Here is a 16,109-nt window from a genome sequence, read left to right on the forward strand (position 1 = left end):
ACTCTAATTGTATTTGTTGTGCTGATTAGGAGAATCAATGCTGTGAATTTTTGGTATGGAAGCAGCCTAAACTGTAGGTTACAGTATTTAATGAAGTACTATTATGTAAAAAAAAAAAAAATAATCTAAAGGCCTCTCCCCAAATAATTGCACAGACTGCTGTCAGCCACAACAGTAATACGTACATGCAAGTACAGTATTCAGTTTGATAATTGTATGAACTTGACCCTCCTTTCCAGAATTGTCGCTCATTTGAGAACTTGCTTCTTTTAGCTCGACCGCCCTGCATGCCATCCTTCCCAAAAGGCCAGGAGGTCATGTGACCCAGCCCCCAAAGGAAACTTATTTGTGACGTGTTGGCCCTGGGCTTCCTCATATGAGGAGTTTCGGGACCCTGAGAGGGGAGGAGACAACCAGTTGTGAAGGATGATAGCGATGATGAAGTACTGGCTGTGGGGTATCGTGTGGGGCACCCCAATCATGCTGGGAGACGTGTTGGCCACCTACCATCTTAACCCTCAGAGCTTTGCACAGACCAGAAACAACGGACGACCACCCACAAGGACGTTCAACCCAGCAAGTATGTTCAACTCGCCCTCTAAACACAATAGTATAGCTATTTTAGCTTTATTCCACTTTGAAATGTTGGTTAAAAAGTGAAATGCGTTGGTAATTTGAAAAGTGTCAATTTCAAAAATATATATCACAAAAATGATGTACTGGAGATACCATTTTTTGGGCAGCGATGTTTTGTGACAAGCAATGTAAAATCTTGACTTGCAAGCAACCCAACTACATACATTCCTAATTTCACTCATCTTTGTGGGGGGGAAAAAAAGATTTTTATGTTATTTCTGTAAAGCTCTTTGTGACAGCTAAGGGTAAGGTTGTTTGGAAGCGCTAGGTCAGTTCAATTTGGTATGGTGCACATTTTTCTAAAAAGTCACCAAGTCTAGTGTGCAATTCCACCAAACAGCACAGTTTAGGACAATCCGGTAGAGTGCTAATTTTCAATGTTATCTTCTGTGAAGGATTCCAAAATATTTTATCCATACAAACCAACCAGTTTTTGAGAATCCCTTTTTAGGTGTATCGTGACAGGTTCCACTTCACAGTATACCCGACAGGGGAAATGTAAACTTTAATAATCTGTAACTGTAACATACTATGGCAAACTGAACTGACAAGTGACATGTACCACTGAGTGGAAAAAACAAAATTCCCTCAAACAGTATAGTTCAATTCAGTTGGATAGTAAAGACTTTTCACTGTTGCCATTGTAAAAGATTCTAAAATATTCCATTGGTAAAGTTCTATATTTCCTGCACCGTATAATACTTTATTGTATATACTGCAGTACAAATTTAGATTTACCAGTCTGAAGCAGATTGTAAACATAGCTCTTCATGACTCATGCTACAGTTTGGTCTACATTATTTAGTGCTTCTACAATAAATATCTGATCTATATCACCTTTCAAAACCCTTTTGTTGGGAAATCGATTCCAATATTCCAATACAATCCCTCATTTGAGACGCAAGCCTGATAAAGACTAAACCATACTGTGGCAAACTGACCTGAACTGTACATTCAGCAACAATGCGGGTTTGGTGTACACCATGTCAACTTACACGATCTTACTTTTGACCTACTAATGATCTCCTTTTTGGTGGCCCTGTAGTTCACAGAGGTGACTACACGTATCGAGGAGGGTATCACTACCACTACCAGCCACCAAGGATCCCTCCACCGGTAGTATATCGCCCTTTTCCTCTATCTCCTCCAGTGACATACCACAGACCCTCGGTCCCTATGTGGCACTATCAGCACAAATTAAAAGGGCAACTGCTACCGCAGGTACCCCATTTTTACAAAGGCCCTGCCCCACCTGTAGTGCACTACCCCTACCATAATCTCAAAGGCCATTATTACCTGAAAAGTCCATGTCCGACAAAATCTGCCCCCACAGTGGCAACTAAACCTGTGGTGTACCTCCCAACTGCCCCTCCCACCCAGCGACTCACCACAGTGCCAACTATGGCACCAACTCTGCCACCACCAACAACCACCACCACAACCACCACTTTGGCACCAGTGGAGACCACCACTACAGTGCCTGTCAGTACCCAAAGCGGCTCCACCACCATCAGTCCTGTGAAGACAGGTAGACTATTACCAGTCAGGTTTGCTCATTTTAAAAGCTCATTTCTTTCTGTGTTAGTAGTTTAGCAGTTAAGTTGACTCTTTGCTCATATTGAATGGGAATATGTTAATATGTATTTTTTCATATTCATTTTTTAAAAATAGTGGGGGACCAGGTTCATTGGAAGGCTAGTAGGCAGAATGGGGTATGTGCGATGGACTTACGACTTCCGGGTTTCCCACATCAGCGCCATTTCCGGGCACTCCTGGCCGCGTTCCAACACGCGCACCCCCACCCCTGCGCAACCCAACTGGCGCGCTCCCGCAGATGTGCAGGATTGTGCAGGGCATCTCAGCTCTCTGAAATGCTTCAGACAACCGAGACAGACACAACACATTCGCACCCGTCGACAGGAACGCGCAATCGAGGGGCAAAAAGGCGGAAGCGCAAATATTGTGACGCAGCCCACGAGTCACAAACCGGAACCGGAAACAAAGCTGATGTGGGAAAACCCGGAAGTCCCGCCTCCTCCGTAGCATATACCACATTCACAGGGCTCAATCATAACTGATAGACCAATGAAAACCAACAGCATATTCAAGCCATGCCCACAAGGGTGGTAACAGGAACAGGAAGCCATAGAAATCTCTCCAACAAGACATTTATGGGTAAATGACAGTTGAATCCTAGCTCTGTACCTCAGGAGGACTCACCATCAAACCCCATTCAATAATTTTATGTTTTAATCTTGCATGGATCCCTAACAAAACTACAAATGCATAACTTGCGGGCACCATGTATCATTTGACAATCTTCTGGAGACGATGCACAAAGGCAGAATGTTCTCTGTGCATCCTGTTTTGAAAAGTTAGTTGGGTTCCTCCTCATGGTTCAATGTGTCTTCTTTCCATTGTTCGGCTTAGAATGCTTCTGTCCGAGATAAGAACTGTCGTGTCATGCCGAGTTAGCCATAATGCTGCCTTGTTGATCACCAGAGTCTCAGTGCACGAGCCGCCTCTTGGACCTGGTCTTCATCATTGACAGCTCACGTAGCATCCGCCCCAGTGATTTTGAGAAGGTCAAGACGTTCCTGGCGCTCATGGTGGACACGTTGGCGGTCGGCTCCGAGGGCACCAGAGTGGCCGTGGTCAACTACGCCAGCACGGTTAAGATCGAGTTCTTGCTCAAAGACCACTACAACAAACCCGACATGAAGAAGGCTATCTCCCGTATCAAGCCTCTAGCCGCAGGCACCATGACAGGCCTGGCCATCAAGACGGCTGTGAACGAAGCCTTCGCCGAAGAGTCCGGAGCCAGGCCTCAATCTCGGAACATTGCAAAAGTGGCCATCATCGTGACGGATGGGAGGCCTCAGGACCAGGTGGAGGAGGTCTCTGCCGCAGCCCGCGCCAAAGGCATCGAGATCTACGCCGTCGGGGTGGTCCGTGCGGACATGGCGTCACTGAAGAAGATGGCCAGCTTGCCTCTGGAGGAGCACATCTTCTATGTGGAGACCTACGGTCTTATTGAGAAGCTCACTTCCAAGTTTCGGGAGACGTTGTGTGGTAGGACAAAGACGGCCCCGCGAGACCTTCTTGTACCATTAACCCTGGTTCTAGCTGCATGATAGGAGGCACCTACAGTCTAACGGGGGCGTTCCACGCTTCGGATCATTTCTCAACCATAATACATTTGAAAGAAAATTCTGAACCCTGACATGGACTGTAGATGTCAGCACTAGAACCTGATTAGAGCTGCAAAATTAATACAAAAAGTTTGAGGGTCAAACAAGCCTCAAACTTTCAGTCTCTTTAAAATGTTGACATCCTATTTATACTTTGTTTTAATGCTGTGAAGACAGAACCTCATTTTTTCATACCATTGGCTGCCGGAAAGGCCAGTGAGCTGTGACGCAATCAGAGATTGTATTTCGCAGTCATTGATGGTGTACTGATTGGTCCAGGCAGCGTTGGTTCAGTTCCCACTCTGACTAACAATGTGTCCTGAGACTGACTGGTGACGAGTCCAGGGTTTAGTCTGCCTGAATAGGATAACCAGAATGGAAAATGGATGGATGGATGGTTAGATGATATTCTTGAGATTTCAGGTCCATCCACCTTTTTTCTACACTGTTTATCCTCACCGATCCAAGCTGACTTTGGGCAAGAGACTGGGTACACCGTGGACTGGTCACCTGCCAATCGCAGAAATTTCTGATGATCTTATGTTAAAAATAACAATAAAAATGGTCAGAGTACATAATTTGGAGAAATATTTGAACAAACACCCCATGAACCTGATTGTAATAACTTTTACACTATGACTTAAAAATTGTTTCATAAATATTTTCAGTACATACTACAAAATACTCTATTTTATATATGCCAGCAAATGAATCCTCGTTAGTCAATCCTTTAATCCTGTCCTAGGTCTGGACCCCTGTTCCATTGGAAACGACTGTGAGCACGTTTGTGTCAATGACATTGCCACCTACTACTGCAAGTGCCGCACTGGATATATCTTGAATGCCGACCAGAGAACATGTTCCTTGAAACGTAAGCCCTTATGTTTCACTCTCTGGATTTAGATCCTGCTATGAACCTCACATTTCTGATACTGACCTAATATAAATGACATGGTACTAGTATTAATGCGTCAGTTGAATTTGACATGTTGTCTTTAATGTGATGTAGAGGTGGTGGCGGATCCTTGCAAGTGCGAAGCCAGATTGGCTTTCCAGAAGCAGACGCAGGCTGCCGTGCAGCAGCTCACTGCCAAGCATATCCTTCTTGTTATAAAGCGCACATATACACATTTCATATATGGACAGACTGTGGATGGATGGATGACGGTGATTAATGTGCAAAAAATATCTAGCGAGATGGACAAATGAATGTATGGATTGACATCACATGGATGGCTGGATGTTTGGATAACAGAACAAATTTTCTCCTTGACTTAGCAGTCACTAATTGATATGACAGGAAGAATAGAACGCCTTGAGAAAGCACTGGGTCGCATGTGACGCTTGACAAATGGGTGAGTGTTGACGCACGGGTGACGCGGAGGGGCAGTAAAACACCATCCCAGCGACTACATAGTGTGACCCTTTCCATTTATTTGCACAGGCCACCAGCGGGTATCGGAGACATGGACTGCTGAAAACGTGCACATGTGCTGCTCCATAGCTGTTGGATGGATGTCAAGCATGCAATAGACTGCCGTGGACCGTAGAGGAACTAATCACATCTACAGTGATGTCTGCTCTCTGTCTGCTATTCATCTTTACTAAAACGCCACCGACAATTCAAGTCTGCAATACTTTTTGTGTGGCACGACGGAACTCGGTGTGAACCCAAACGCACGACTCCAACTCATGAAAGTAGAAGTTCTCAAAACATTTAATGAGCAAAAAACAAACAAACAAACAAACAAAATAATCACTCAGATGAAATAACTGCGATCAAAAATGCATATGTGCGTTTTTGGTGAGTATTACAGATTTTCATACGTGTAAGAGATTTTTGTGGTGGGACTTTATTTTAGTGGGGCTGAGAGGCTGGCTATGAGCAATAGGTTTGTTTGACTGTGCGTGTGACATTTGTTTGTGAGTGTAAGATGAGAGGGTTGCTTTTTTAGTTTCTTTTTCTTTTCTTTTTTTTTTTGTGAAAGCTGTTTTTGTGAGAGTGATCGCAAGAGTAGTGTCAAAGGCTTTTTCTAGTGAGTGTGATTTCTGGCCCATATGGCACATCATAGGTTGGGAAACCTATGTACTGTAGGTACATATTTTACTCACATCTTCACACCTCAAGATCAGTCCTAATATGTGATAATGCACTCATCTTCAACAATATGCGCTTTTACCGCCTTGACTGTTGCTCCAAGCAACATCATGGGGTCAAAGGTCACCCCAGGGACAGGTTGGCTGGGGTGCCGGATAGTGTGCTGGACATAGTGTCTTCTGTGTGCGCCCTCGTGAGTCAACATTTACCTCCAGTCTCCACTTTTACTAGACAGCTGCTTTATGTTTGTTTGCCTCCTTGCCGGCTTTCATGGTTACCACACACGGAAGGCGAAGCCGGTGCTGCCATGTCAGTGGGAGGAAGAAGATGAATGTAACTGACACGACGCTGCGAAGTGGAAAAGACGCAGAAAGATTGAGGCAACCAATTCCGGGAAGCTCGAAGCAGTAGAAGGAAAGAGAAGACGCTGACATTCGATCTTTAACGCATGTCCATGAGAGATGTTTCTACAGATATATTGTCCATTTATTTTCTGTCCATCCATCCTTCCATCTATCAATTGTCTATCCATCCACCAATCCATTCACCCATCTGTCCATTAACTATATTGTCCATGGGTGTGAATGTGAGTGTGAATGGTTAGCGGATATATTGTAAGTACTGTATATACGATATGTATTTCTTCGCATTTTTTTTTTTTTTTTAATTAAAGTATTAGAGTGTGTTAATGTTGTGCTCAACTGTATATTATTTATAGCATCAAGTAAAAAAACCAAAAGAGCAGGTAGTGAAAAGTGAACTCCAGTCAACCCTCACGAGGAATGCCCCTGAATGACTGACCGACTAACTGAAGGTGTATGACGTGTGCACCTTGTGTCAAGTCTCTTAGTCGGTAAACTGCATACTGCAGCATAGAGCGGCATTTAAGGCATTAACTGGCAACATCAGTTCCTGAGCTGCACACATTTACCTCAAGTTCACGTGTGTGTTTTTTTTTTTTTATGTCTTACAGGTAAACCTTTCACTTTTGTAGAAGTTAAGCCAGAGCATTGTAACAAAAGGGGTGAACGCAAGGTCAAAAAAATGCATCTATCAATTATTAAACGAGGAAAAACAGGGATGAACCGTAAACAGTGAATAAAACACAGCAAAAGCCATTACAGTATCTTATAGTACTGTGAGTCAAACGTGGATATTTGTATTTCACACAATGTCGGGATAAATGAGGCACAAAAAGGAAGCGCATGCATAGCCACCGGGTGACTTCTGCATCGTTGAGGTCCCACTTTCACCCCAACAGTTGTGTTCTTCATTATGAAAATCATGTGAGAATATCTCACAAGTGCAATAAAAGTACTGTAACTAAACTAAACTTGAATTGTTATTTTTCCAGATGTGCCCTATGATTAACTGGTAACCAGTCCAAATGTCAAATGTAAACTGGGATGGAAACACCCTTTGATTGGCTGACGACCAGTTCAGTGTGTACCGCGCCTGTAGCCCTATGTCAGCTGTAAGAAAATGTATGCATTGTAGCTAAACTAGGTTACTGAGTGTGTAGTGGTTCACTTGCTTGACATCCGTGCAGGCAGCATGAGTTGAATTTAATTCCAACTCAGTCTGAAAGTGAGTCAGGTGGGATAACCTCCAGCTCTCTGAAACAAGCAGTCAAGAAAATTGTTAAAGAAAATGAAACAAAATAAAAATGGAAACAGAACCAACAAAAAAAAGTGACATTTATGCACAGACATTTGGCTCATTCGGATAAAGTATGTTAATAAGTTGTTTATGCAAAAATATTAACACTGACTGCCCTTTTTGTGAAGATTCTCTGAAGAATATGTTTCATATGTTTTGGGATTGCTCGTTTTCAGAAAAGTTTTGGAAAGATGTTTATAATTCTGTTTTCATTATTATAGAACCACAGCTTTCTCTCTGGTTTAAAAATATACTGTTTGGCTGGCTTCAATAATTATCCATCTGGAAGTAAAAAGGCATTTTATCTCATCAATCTTGTTCTAATATTGGCTAAATTGCATTTACACAAATGTCGATATGTTAACCAGAGACCTAATTTCTTCGTTTGAAAATGAAGTCAATATTTTAAATCTATTGGACAAGTAAAACGTTATATTTATGTGAGATTTATAATACATTTTTGTAGAAGTTTCTTTTGCAGTGTCTTTGTCTCCCCCTGGCTGTTATGCTGTTTTGTATTAGTGGCTGTCTGCGACGTCACATCCGGTCGTAATGGCGGACGAGTGTGTACAAATATTTCAAAATGCTAACGAAGAGTTTAAAAAACAGAATTTCAAAAGAGCTGAAGAGCTTTACAACAATTTTATTTCGTCCTGCACACATCCCAGGTTGTTGTTTGTTGTCTAATAAGGCTACTGAAGATTTCTGACACTTATCAATCGAGACTTCACGAAAACGCTGTCACCTTGTTTTCACAGGGACCGGGAAGCCTCTCGTTTGGCGATCGCTTACAACAACCGTGGCCAAATAAAGTATTTTCGGGTGGATTTTGACGACGCGGTTGAGGATTACACCTCGGCGATAAAGGCCGACGACAAGTTTGAAGTAGCGTTCTACAACAGAGGTCTAATACATTATAGACTGGGTAAGGAGAGACGTTTCAGACAATGAATGTTGATCACTTCCGGTTTCCGGCATCGGCCTTCAAATTATGTCATATCATAATCAAACAAAAATATTTAAAATGACGTACTTTCTGCTTGTAATAGACAAACTCAAATTATATTAAACTGTGTTGTTTATACTCTTGTAGCACATTGTCGAACCGAACCGAACGTCATAAATTACCCTTTCCTTTCAAAATAAAGCACGTCAGTTTCCATGTACAGTACATAATAAATACAGTAAAAAATCAAATGTACATAATCTATGAAGGATTGTATTTATTGATTAAAACAGAATGGAAAATTAATTTATTGCAAGAACGGTATTCACCTCAATGGAGGAATGCCATGAGGCTGAATATGTACGTGAATTATAATACTGGATAATCAATCAGGAAAATTATTCCTGCTCTTAAAATTTGTCAGAAAAATGTTGACCCAAAACAATCACAATACAGTTTAAATTTTGCTTGCATTTGACCCCAACAATGTTGAATTCTTGAGGTCACTAGATGGAGCTGTGTATTTACAAATCCAAAGCCCATGAGGGAAACTGTAAACGCTGACTCAACAAGCCACAGTGATGTCTCCTTTGAAAATCATCACCTTCCTCTACTCTTAATGTCTTACAGGTTTTTTTGACGACGCTATTAGAGATTTCCAACAAGCTCTACAGCTCAGTGAAGCCTTTGAGGATGCCAAAGTTGCCCTTCAACGGACTCTGCTGGACCAACAGGACAAAACTAACAGAGGATATTGATGTTTGTGAACATTTGTATTCAACGTATGTTGTCTAATTGCACACTGCACTCATCAAAACTGTTGTCCCTCCTCAAACCATTTTCTCTGGAAGGAAATAAAGGAAACTAGAATGCCACTGAAGAATGAACCAAAATATTGTTATATAACAGGTAAAAATAAACAAAATGTATATAATTGTGCATATTAAATAAATTCCTATTCAATTTGATTACGTGGCTCGCAATGGTTTTGTATAAACACACATGCCGCATACTTCAAATTGTGATACAGAAGTGTAATGATCCATCCACTTTTAACATTGATTAAATTGGTTTCAACCCATGGGCTTATTTGAAAGATTGAGCTTTGGCAGAGGTCATAAGATGAATTGCGTGAGATGCCTGATTTAGAGTTTGGTTACTCTAGAAAAACTTATTCTTGAGCCCAGGATGTGTAGGTCTAACATGCAACCTACACACACAGGAACACCCATGCCTGGATTTGAACTCCCAACCTTGGAGCTGAAAGGCAGATATGCTAACCACTTGCCTGACATGCCACAACATTGATTCACTTTTGAAACATGGTCTACCAAATAGTTGAGTTACTAAACTCACCTGGTCCTCCAAAGTGGATAAAGTTGGAATACATTTCTGTACACGTTTGTGGAAAAACAAATTACTTTGTGTAACTATTAATTAACTAGCTCGTGTGTGTGTTTGTGAGCATGCATGTGTGTCGGTGGGCGTGCTGACTTGATTACTGATGACTGATGCACATCACCTGTGCATCATAACTACGAGTGGTATAAAACAGGTGGTGAAACCTGAATGAAGCAGTCAGCTCCTTCTTCACTTCAGAGTTGGTGGGGCATGCTGGGCTTTGAGTGCCAATCTCTGCAAGTGTTTCTTTTCCTGTGATGGCATTTTTGGGGAGTTGGTTTGGCTGTAGTCATACTGATTTCAGGATGTCGAATTCAGCGAATGTGTAAGTACATCTATTTTCTTCTCTTTTTTTTTTTTTTTTTTCTTTCACTGTGGTATTTTGGTGTCTAATGTATCTGTTTTATTCTGAAAGACTGATACGGAGTCTGCTGGCTGTGTTAATTGCCTTGAGTCAAGCAAAGCCAAATACTAAGAGCCACACAGAGCCAAGTGAGCTATCGTTGGACTTTTGTTTTTATTATTATGCTTGCTATGTCTAAGCACAGTTTCTGTTGCCACAGGTGGTTTAAGGACTGACTGTGTGGGCAACCTGATGAGGCTGTCGCTGGACAAAGCCCTGGCCGTAGGGAACCAACTAGAAGTGGAGGCCATAAGTGAGTACAGAAACTCTTAAAATGACTTGGCTACAATGATTTGGCCTTACTATAAAATGGCTGCCTCGACCCTTTCCCTCAGATGGTACCCGACACATTGTGCTAACACCTGCCTTGGCTGCTCAGTGTGGCTACAGCATGGAGTCTGACCCGTGGGGTAACACCAGAATCTACACGTCACTGATGGGCTGCTATGTGGACAACAAAGTATGTTTGGCAAAAACCTGGTGGGGCTATAGGTGGCCGTCATTAAATTTATTCCACAACAGTTTAGTTTAATGCTTGTATGCGAGCAAGACTGGACTTTTGACTAATACACATGTCCTTGTAGGATGACACAACCTTTAACGTTGGCCTCAGACTGCAAATGTACAGCGGCAAACCATCAGATGTGGTCTCCCATAATGTGATGAAGACTTGCAGTTACACCCGCTGGGCCACCAGAGAGATTCTTTGTGACAGAAACTATATGGAAGTAAGTGGCTCTCGCACATTCCAGCAAATACAAAAGCTCACCAAGTTGTCTATTTCCTTTTTTTAGGTGTCAAACTACATGCCCTCACCTGTTCCAGACACAAAGGGAGATGAGTATTCAAAGAAGGCTGTCCCAAGTGTATGTTCATTGAAACAATGTCAAAAACAGTTGTGCACTTAAAACTGCAATGAAAGCAAATGTTTTATAGCGCTCCGGTGAGTCTGGTATTTGGAAGCTGACTTTCTACACACCTGAGGCGATCGTGATGCTCAAGCGCGAGGCCGAACATGCAGGATACAAAGCCATGACCACTGCTGGCCGTCTGGTTGTGCGAAGCCCCTACAATACAGCAGAAACTTATGCCGAGGATGTAAGCAACACATGAATCTTTTTTTTTTCTTTTTTTTTTAAATCATGAACTGCAGTCTAACTGAAACATTGTTAGGTGGCTGGAGTCCCAATGGAGATTCTCAAGGTTAGCGTCTACCATGACGCACCTGAAGGTGCAACTGTAATGAACATGATGGCTGCTTGCCCTACAGGTGAGTTTCATTAAGAGCTGGATTATTTCTTTTTTTAACGTGTTGGCTAACCCCAAATCAAACTACTCTATTACAGCAAGTGTAGATAACACCCACAACTAGGCTCTAATGCTGGCTTGCCTACATCTAAAGTGGCTTGAATTCCTATTAAATCTGGTTGTCCACTACGTTTTTTTTCCCCTCCCAAAAGGAACGCAATTCTTACCAGATTGACTTCTAGCGAAGTTAAACAATTTAAGCAGGAGAGTCAAACGCTAACATGCAAAATCGCCGCGTAATAACACATCGCTGGAGGCGTTTCTATTGACTGCTGCTAAATAACGTCACTTGCGTGCGGCAGTTTCAAATGTACTTCCTGTTTTTTTTCCTTTTACTTTAAATGCATTTAAAATCAACCCAAATGTTGGTTACAAAAACTGAGCGCAATAAGTTTGAAATTTCTTTTTAAGCATTTTTCATTAATTTCCTTTCAATTTATTTCTTTAACAAATGTCCCCACATTTACTTAAACAGTGGAACTCAAATTTTAACTGTTATTACTCTTTGCATATCTATCAATAGTAGGCAATTAAGTCTTTCACCTAACTAGTTACACTATCCTAAATGATGGCTTTTAGTTCACCTACAAAAATGAACCTTAACTAAAAGCAAAAATTACCCCAAATCTAACTTAATTGGTCCTTCTACAGGTGGTGTCCTCTTCACCGAGGACATCATCTCTTGGCATGTCCCCCGCCGTGTGACTCCCCTTCTGGATGGAAGCGTTAAGATCCTGGAGATGTACATGGGTGTCAATGGACAGCGTCTGGATCGTCGTCAAATGGTCGCACGTGGTTACGGTCTGTCGGCTACAGACTTTCACATCATTGTTGAGATTCCCGTGGGCTGTCCTGATGGCTACAACAAGGTTCGGAATGCCCTACATCCTGGCAAGTCGGTCTGCATGATTGCCTTTACAACTGCTATGCCTTATTACAGAGCCATGCCCCTGATTACCAGTACCACATCACCTACACTGTCGAGCCCATGCTTGAAGTCCTGTGGAGGGCAGAGAGAACCCATGAAGATGCTAGATATAAAATTCTGTTCCCCATCACTACACCGCTCATGCCCAGGCCTCCCCAAGCTGTTGACTGTAAGTCACAATACAATTTGTAGGCCATGGACTACATTAACAATTTGTTGCTTTGTTTTAGTTACCAATGCAGAGGAGAGGTTGTTCACCATCCACGTGGGCACCTTCCTGGATGATGTGGAGCTAAAGAACCTCACATTCAATACTGGCACATACACTGCAGAAGATTGCGCTGCAAAAGGCTTCATTCTTCATGAGCGCAGACATCCTGGTGGCACAAAGAGCTTCTCTCTGAAAGTTCCCTTTGCTGTTGATGAAGTCCTCAAACATGTATGTCAACTAATTTTTTTCTTTTTTTTTGGGGGGGGGGGGGGGGGGTGTAATGGTGATGTTTATAAATGATGGCTTTTCACTCTGCAGAATCCTGAGCCCTTGGTTACAACCTACACACTTGCTCTAGTCATTGGCTTCCTGATTCACCCTGAACAAACTCCTTTTGCTCACCCAGTGGAGTTGACTGCTTCTCTAAAGGATGTTGGTGAGACATGTTCCTTATTTGAGCAGCCTTATTCATAACAATTTTTTTTTTTTAATACAATGTCATCTCTTCCCCTTTGAAGTACTTCCAACCATGAAAGGCACTTGTGATCAGCATTTTTTCTACACCGAAGTGACATTTGGAAGTCAAGGAAAGAATTTCGACATTCTGGTTGGCTACCAGCCACTATCCCCTGAACTGGCACAATCCTTCAGATTGCAAGAGAATGACACCCACCTCACCCTTGTGGTTCCCTTCACTGCCAAACAAACAGCATTTGAGGTAGGCTTAACTTTAAAGTTGCCATGAAACCACCTTAACTTTTTTTTTTTTTTTTTTTTCTCACAGCGCATCACCTCAGATTCCATCAGAGCAAGACTTGACATGCTACTTTGGGAGCCGCGCAACAACTGGATGCTTGCTGACCTCTTTCTGACCTGTACCTTCCCCTTGAGGACCACAGGTGAGGAGGAATGCTTCATTTTGATTGGCCTAATGTTTTGTTGATGCGCTTTTCTTGTCTGTCCAGTATGCTACCCCAATGGAACCATTACTGCTCTGGCTGTCAAGGTGGAGGCAGTTTCCAACCTCATCCCCAGCTGGCTCACCCTCAATGACAAGTCCTGTAAACCATCTTACAGTGATGACCGCTTTGCTTACTTCTCATTCACTGCTAAAAGCTGTGGAACCACGAGAAGGGTAAATGTCCCATTTATAAAAAAAAAAAAAACCTTTGGAGAGGAATAAGTCTTAATATTTTTTATTTTTGGCCTCCAGTTCTTTGACAACTACATGGTGTACCAAAATGAGATTGGCCTCTATTATAGCCACAAAGGCTCTTCCTACACAGCTTCAGATCCTGAGTATAGGCAAGTCTTCATCCTGATTACTTATTGATTACATCATGAATTATTACTTGAGCTGCATCCTTCACTCCTATAGGCAAACTGTCTCCTGCTACTACATGGTCAATGACACTCAGACATTGATGTTCGGCTACAAGTCCCGCAACACTTACCCGTCAGCAGAGATTGGCATGGGACAACTTGATGTGCAAATGAGGCTGGCTCATGGTAGGACTGCTGGGCAAAATAAAAAAAAAATAGACAATGGCTAATATCTTGTTCCTCTTCAGATGCCTCCTATGACTACTTCTACCAAGCTGAAGATTACCCAGTAGTGAAATACCTCAGGCAGCCTCTGTACTTTGAAGCAGAGCTGACTCATTCTAATGATCCTTCTCTGGAGCTCATCTTGGAAAGCTGCTGGGCAACTGCTCAAGAAGACCCAAGTTATCAGCCCAGTTGGGATATCATTGTGAACACGTAAGGGTGATTATTTTAATGGCATTGTGCATCCCCAAACCACCTCATTTATTGTTCGACTCGACAGGTGTGAAAACAAAGAAGACAGCCATGTTACACTCTTCCACCCCGTTGTGGCTGATGCCAGGGTCAACATCCCATCACATTTCAAGCGTTTCTCTATCAAGATGTTCACCTTCACCAAAGACGATGAGGTTCTCAAGGATGAGGTACAGCTATCATAAAGATGTAACATGAACTCACCCTGTGGAACATGCTAACATGGCTTTCTATTGTTAGATTTACATCCACTGTAATGCAATGGTATGTAACACAAATGACAAATCAGAAGGCGTCTGCAAAGGCCAGTGTCCACGTCGCGGTCATGGCATTACTGGATTTCATGGGATCAAAGGATTAAAAAGAAGTGAGTCTTAAATGAAAGATTCATCAACATGACACTGACTAATGTTCATTTGTTCCTCAGCTCAAAGAAGCAAGGACTCAACCCAGCAAAGGAAGATCTCATCTGGACCAATTCACCTCTTTAACTCTGAATAAAGATTCTTAAACTGAAAATTTGTTGCAATGGCCTCCTTTTCTTCATTTGGTGCTAAATGGTGTTTATTGTGAAAGATCATCCAATTGTATAAAACTAGTTTTTGATATCAGTGTCATTGGCTACACTGACATTTTAGAGCTGTTTAGTCAACCTGTAGTGCCTGTTGCATTTGGGCCTTTGTACAACACTCAATGTATTTGGTGCAATTTTAATTTCATTGTGCTTAACTTAAAATGGAACTACTTGGTTGACATTGCACACAAATTTCACTCCTAATGCATGACCCAGTGGTCACAATTTTGAATTTGGCAGAAGTAAAAATTTTAATTTGTGGTTCAACTTTTAAAGGGGTACTTCATTTTTTATTTTTTGGGTGGGAGTAGTGGGTATAACTTATTTCACTTTACACTTGCTGTAGACTCAACATATCTATGCTCTGGAAACCAATTATGGCAGTTTGCCCAAACAAGAAAACAGGGTGAGTCATGACCATTTCCTCAGCACAGGTGATGTCAACAGCAAGTGGAAAAATGTTAAAGTATTGTACATGAAAAACTATCAAATTCATTCTAGACAACATTTTACTGCTGAAAGGGGCTCAATCAGTCAAGCATCCCTTTAAAAATCAAATTCAAGAAACAGGCATGGACTAAAGTGAAAATTTGAGCATAAGGACAGTCATGGTTTTTTTTTTTTTTTTTTTTTTCCCTACCATACTAGAATGTAATTGCACAGCCACTACAGTAGGTGGCAGTGGTGGTCTAAACGTGTAATGTTTTTTGCACAGAGACAAGAAGTGCAGTGAGCAACCCCTAAGAGTCATGGACCAATATTTAAGGGATGAAAAAGGCGAGAGAAACTAAAAAGCAATGTTAATAGATATTATTTGTATGTTGGTCTTTTTTTTCTTTTACGTTGAACAATTTATAGACATTTTATAGACTTGGGGAGCTGGGAAATAGTTTTTACTTCCTGGGTGAGGAGGGTGTAATAGGTTTTTTCATGTTCAACCAAGGTGTCCTAATT

The 16,109-nt window shown here is 41.9% G+C and overlaps 4 protein-coding genes across 4 annotated transcripts in view; 3 read left to right on the top strand and 1 right to left on the bottom strand.

The window, feature by feature from the left end:
- rngtt (RNA guanylyltransferase and 5'-phosphatase) overlaps positions 1-8,529 on the bottom strand; it is a 97,126-nt gene extending 88,597 nt beyond the window's left edge. Inside the window, exons 1-2 of the mRNA XM_077510147.1 lie at positions 8,330-8,529; positions 7,460-7,541 (exon numbers count right to left, since the gene is read on the bottom strand). Of these exons, the coding sequence (XP_077366273.1) occupies positions 7,460-7,481 (22 nt within the window). The 5' untranslated portion in view covers positions 7,482-7,541; positions 8,330-8,529. The remainder of the gene's footprint in view (positions 1-7,459; positions 7,542-8,329) is intronic.
- On the top strand, positions 124-5,168 carry LOC144010064 (uncharacterized). The gene is made up of 6 exons (XM_077510150.1): positions 124-580; positions 1,682-2,164; positions 3,139-3,708; positions 4,573-4,698; positions 4,837-4,923; positions 5,113-5,168. The coding sequence occupies exons 1-6, from the start codon at positions 427-429 to the stop codon at positions 5,166-5,168; spliced, it is 1,476 nt and encodes a 491-aa protein (XP_077366276.1). The 5' UTR covers positions 124-426.
- On the top strand, positions 8,112-9,498 carry ttc32 (tetratricopeptide repeat domain 32). The gene is made up of 3 exons (XM_077510149.1): positions 8,112-8,252; positions 8,343-8,509; positions 9,161-9,498. Exons 1-3 carry the CDS (start codon positions 8,137-8,139, stop codon positions 9,286-9,288), a joined length of 411 nt encoding a protein of 136 aa, XP_077366275.1. The 5' UTR covers positions 8,112-8,136; the 3' UTR covers positions 9,289-9,498.
- Positions 9,499-10,088: 590 nt separating this feature from the next.
- Positions 10,089-15,100, top strand: zpax1 (zona pellucida protein AX 1). The gene is made up of 21 exons (XM_077511152.1): positions 10,089-10,256; positions 10,347-10,423; positions 10,495-10,587; positions 10,670-10,794; positions 10,919-11,062; positions 11,129-11,200; positions 11,271-11,432; positions 11,508-11,604; positions 12,294-12,511; positions 12,583-12,739; positions 12,801-13,009; positions 13,100-13,217; positions 13,300-13,499; positions 13,566-13,680; positions 13,747-13,916; positions 13,995-14,086; positions 14,160-14,290; positions 14,353-14,542; positions 14,610-14,751; positions 14,822-14,948; positions 15,009-15,100. Exons 1-21 carry the CDS (start codon positions 10,189-10,191, stop codon positions 15,080-15,082), a joined length of 2,781 nt encoding a protein of 926 aa, XP_077367278.1. The 5' UTR covers positions 10,089-10,188; the 3' UTR covers positions 15,083-15,100.
- The last annotated feature ends 1,009 nt before the right edge of the window (positions 15,101-16,109 follow it).

The sequence above is a fragment of the Festucalex cinctus genome, chromosome 21 (genome assembly GCF_051991245.1).
Source record: "Festucalex cinctus isolate MCC-2025b chromosome 21, RoL_Fcin_1.0, whole genome shotgun sequence".
NCBI classification, from domain to species: Eukaryota; Metazoa; Chordata; class Actinopteri; order Syngnathiformes; family Syngnathidae; genus Festucalex; species Festucalex cinctus.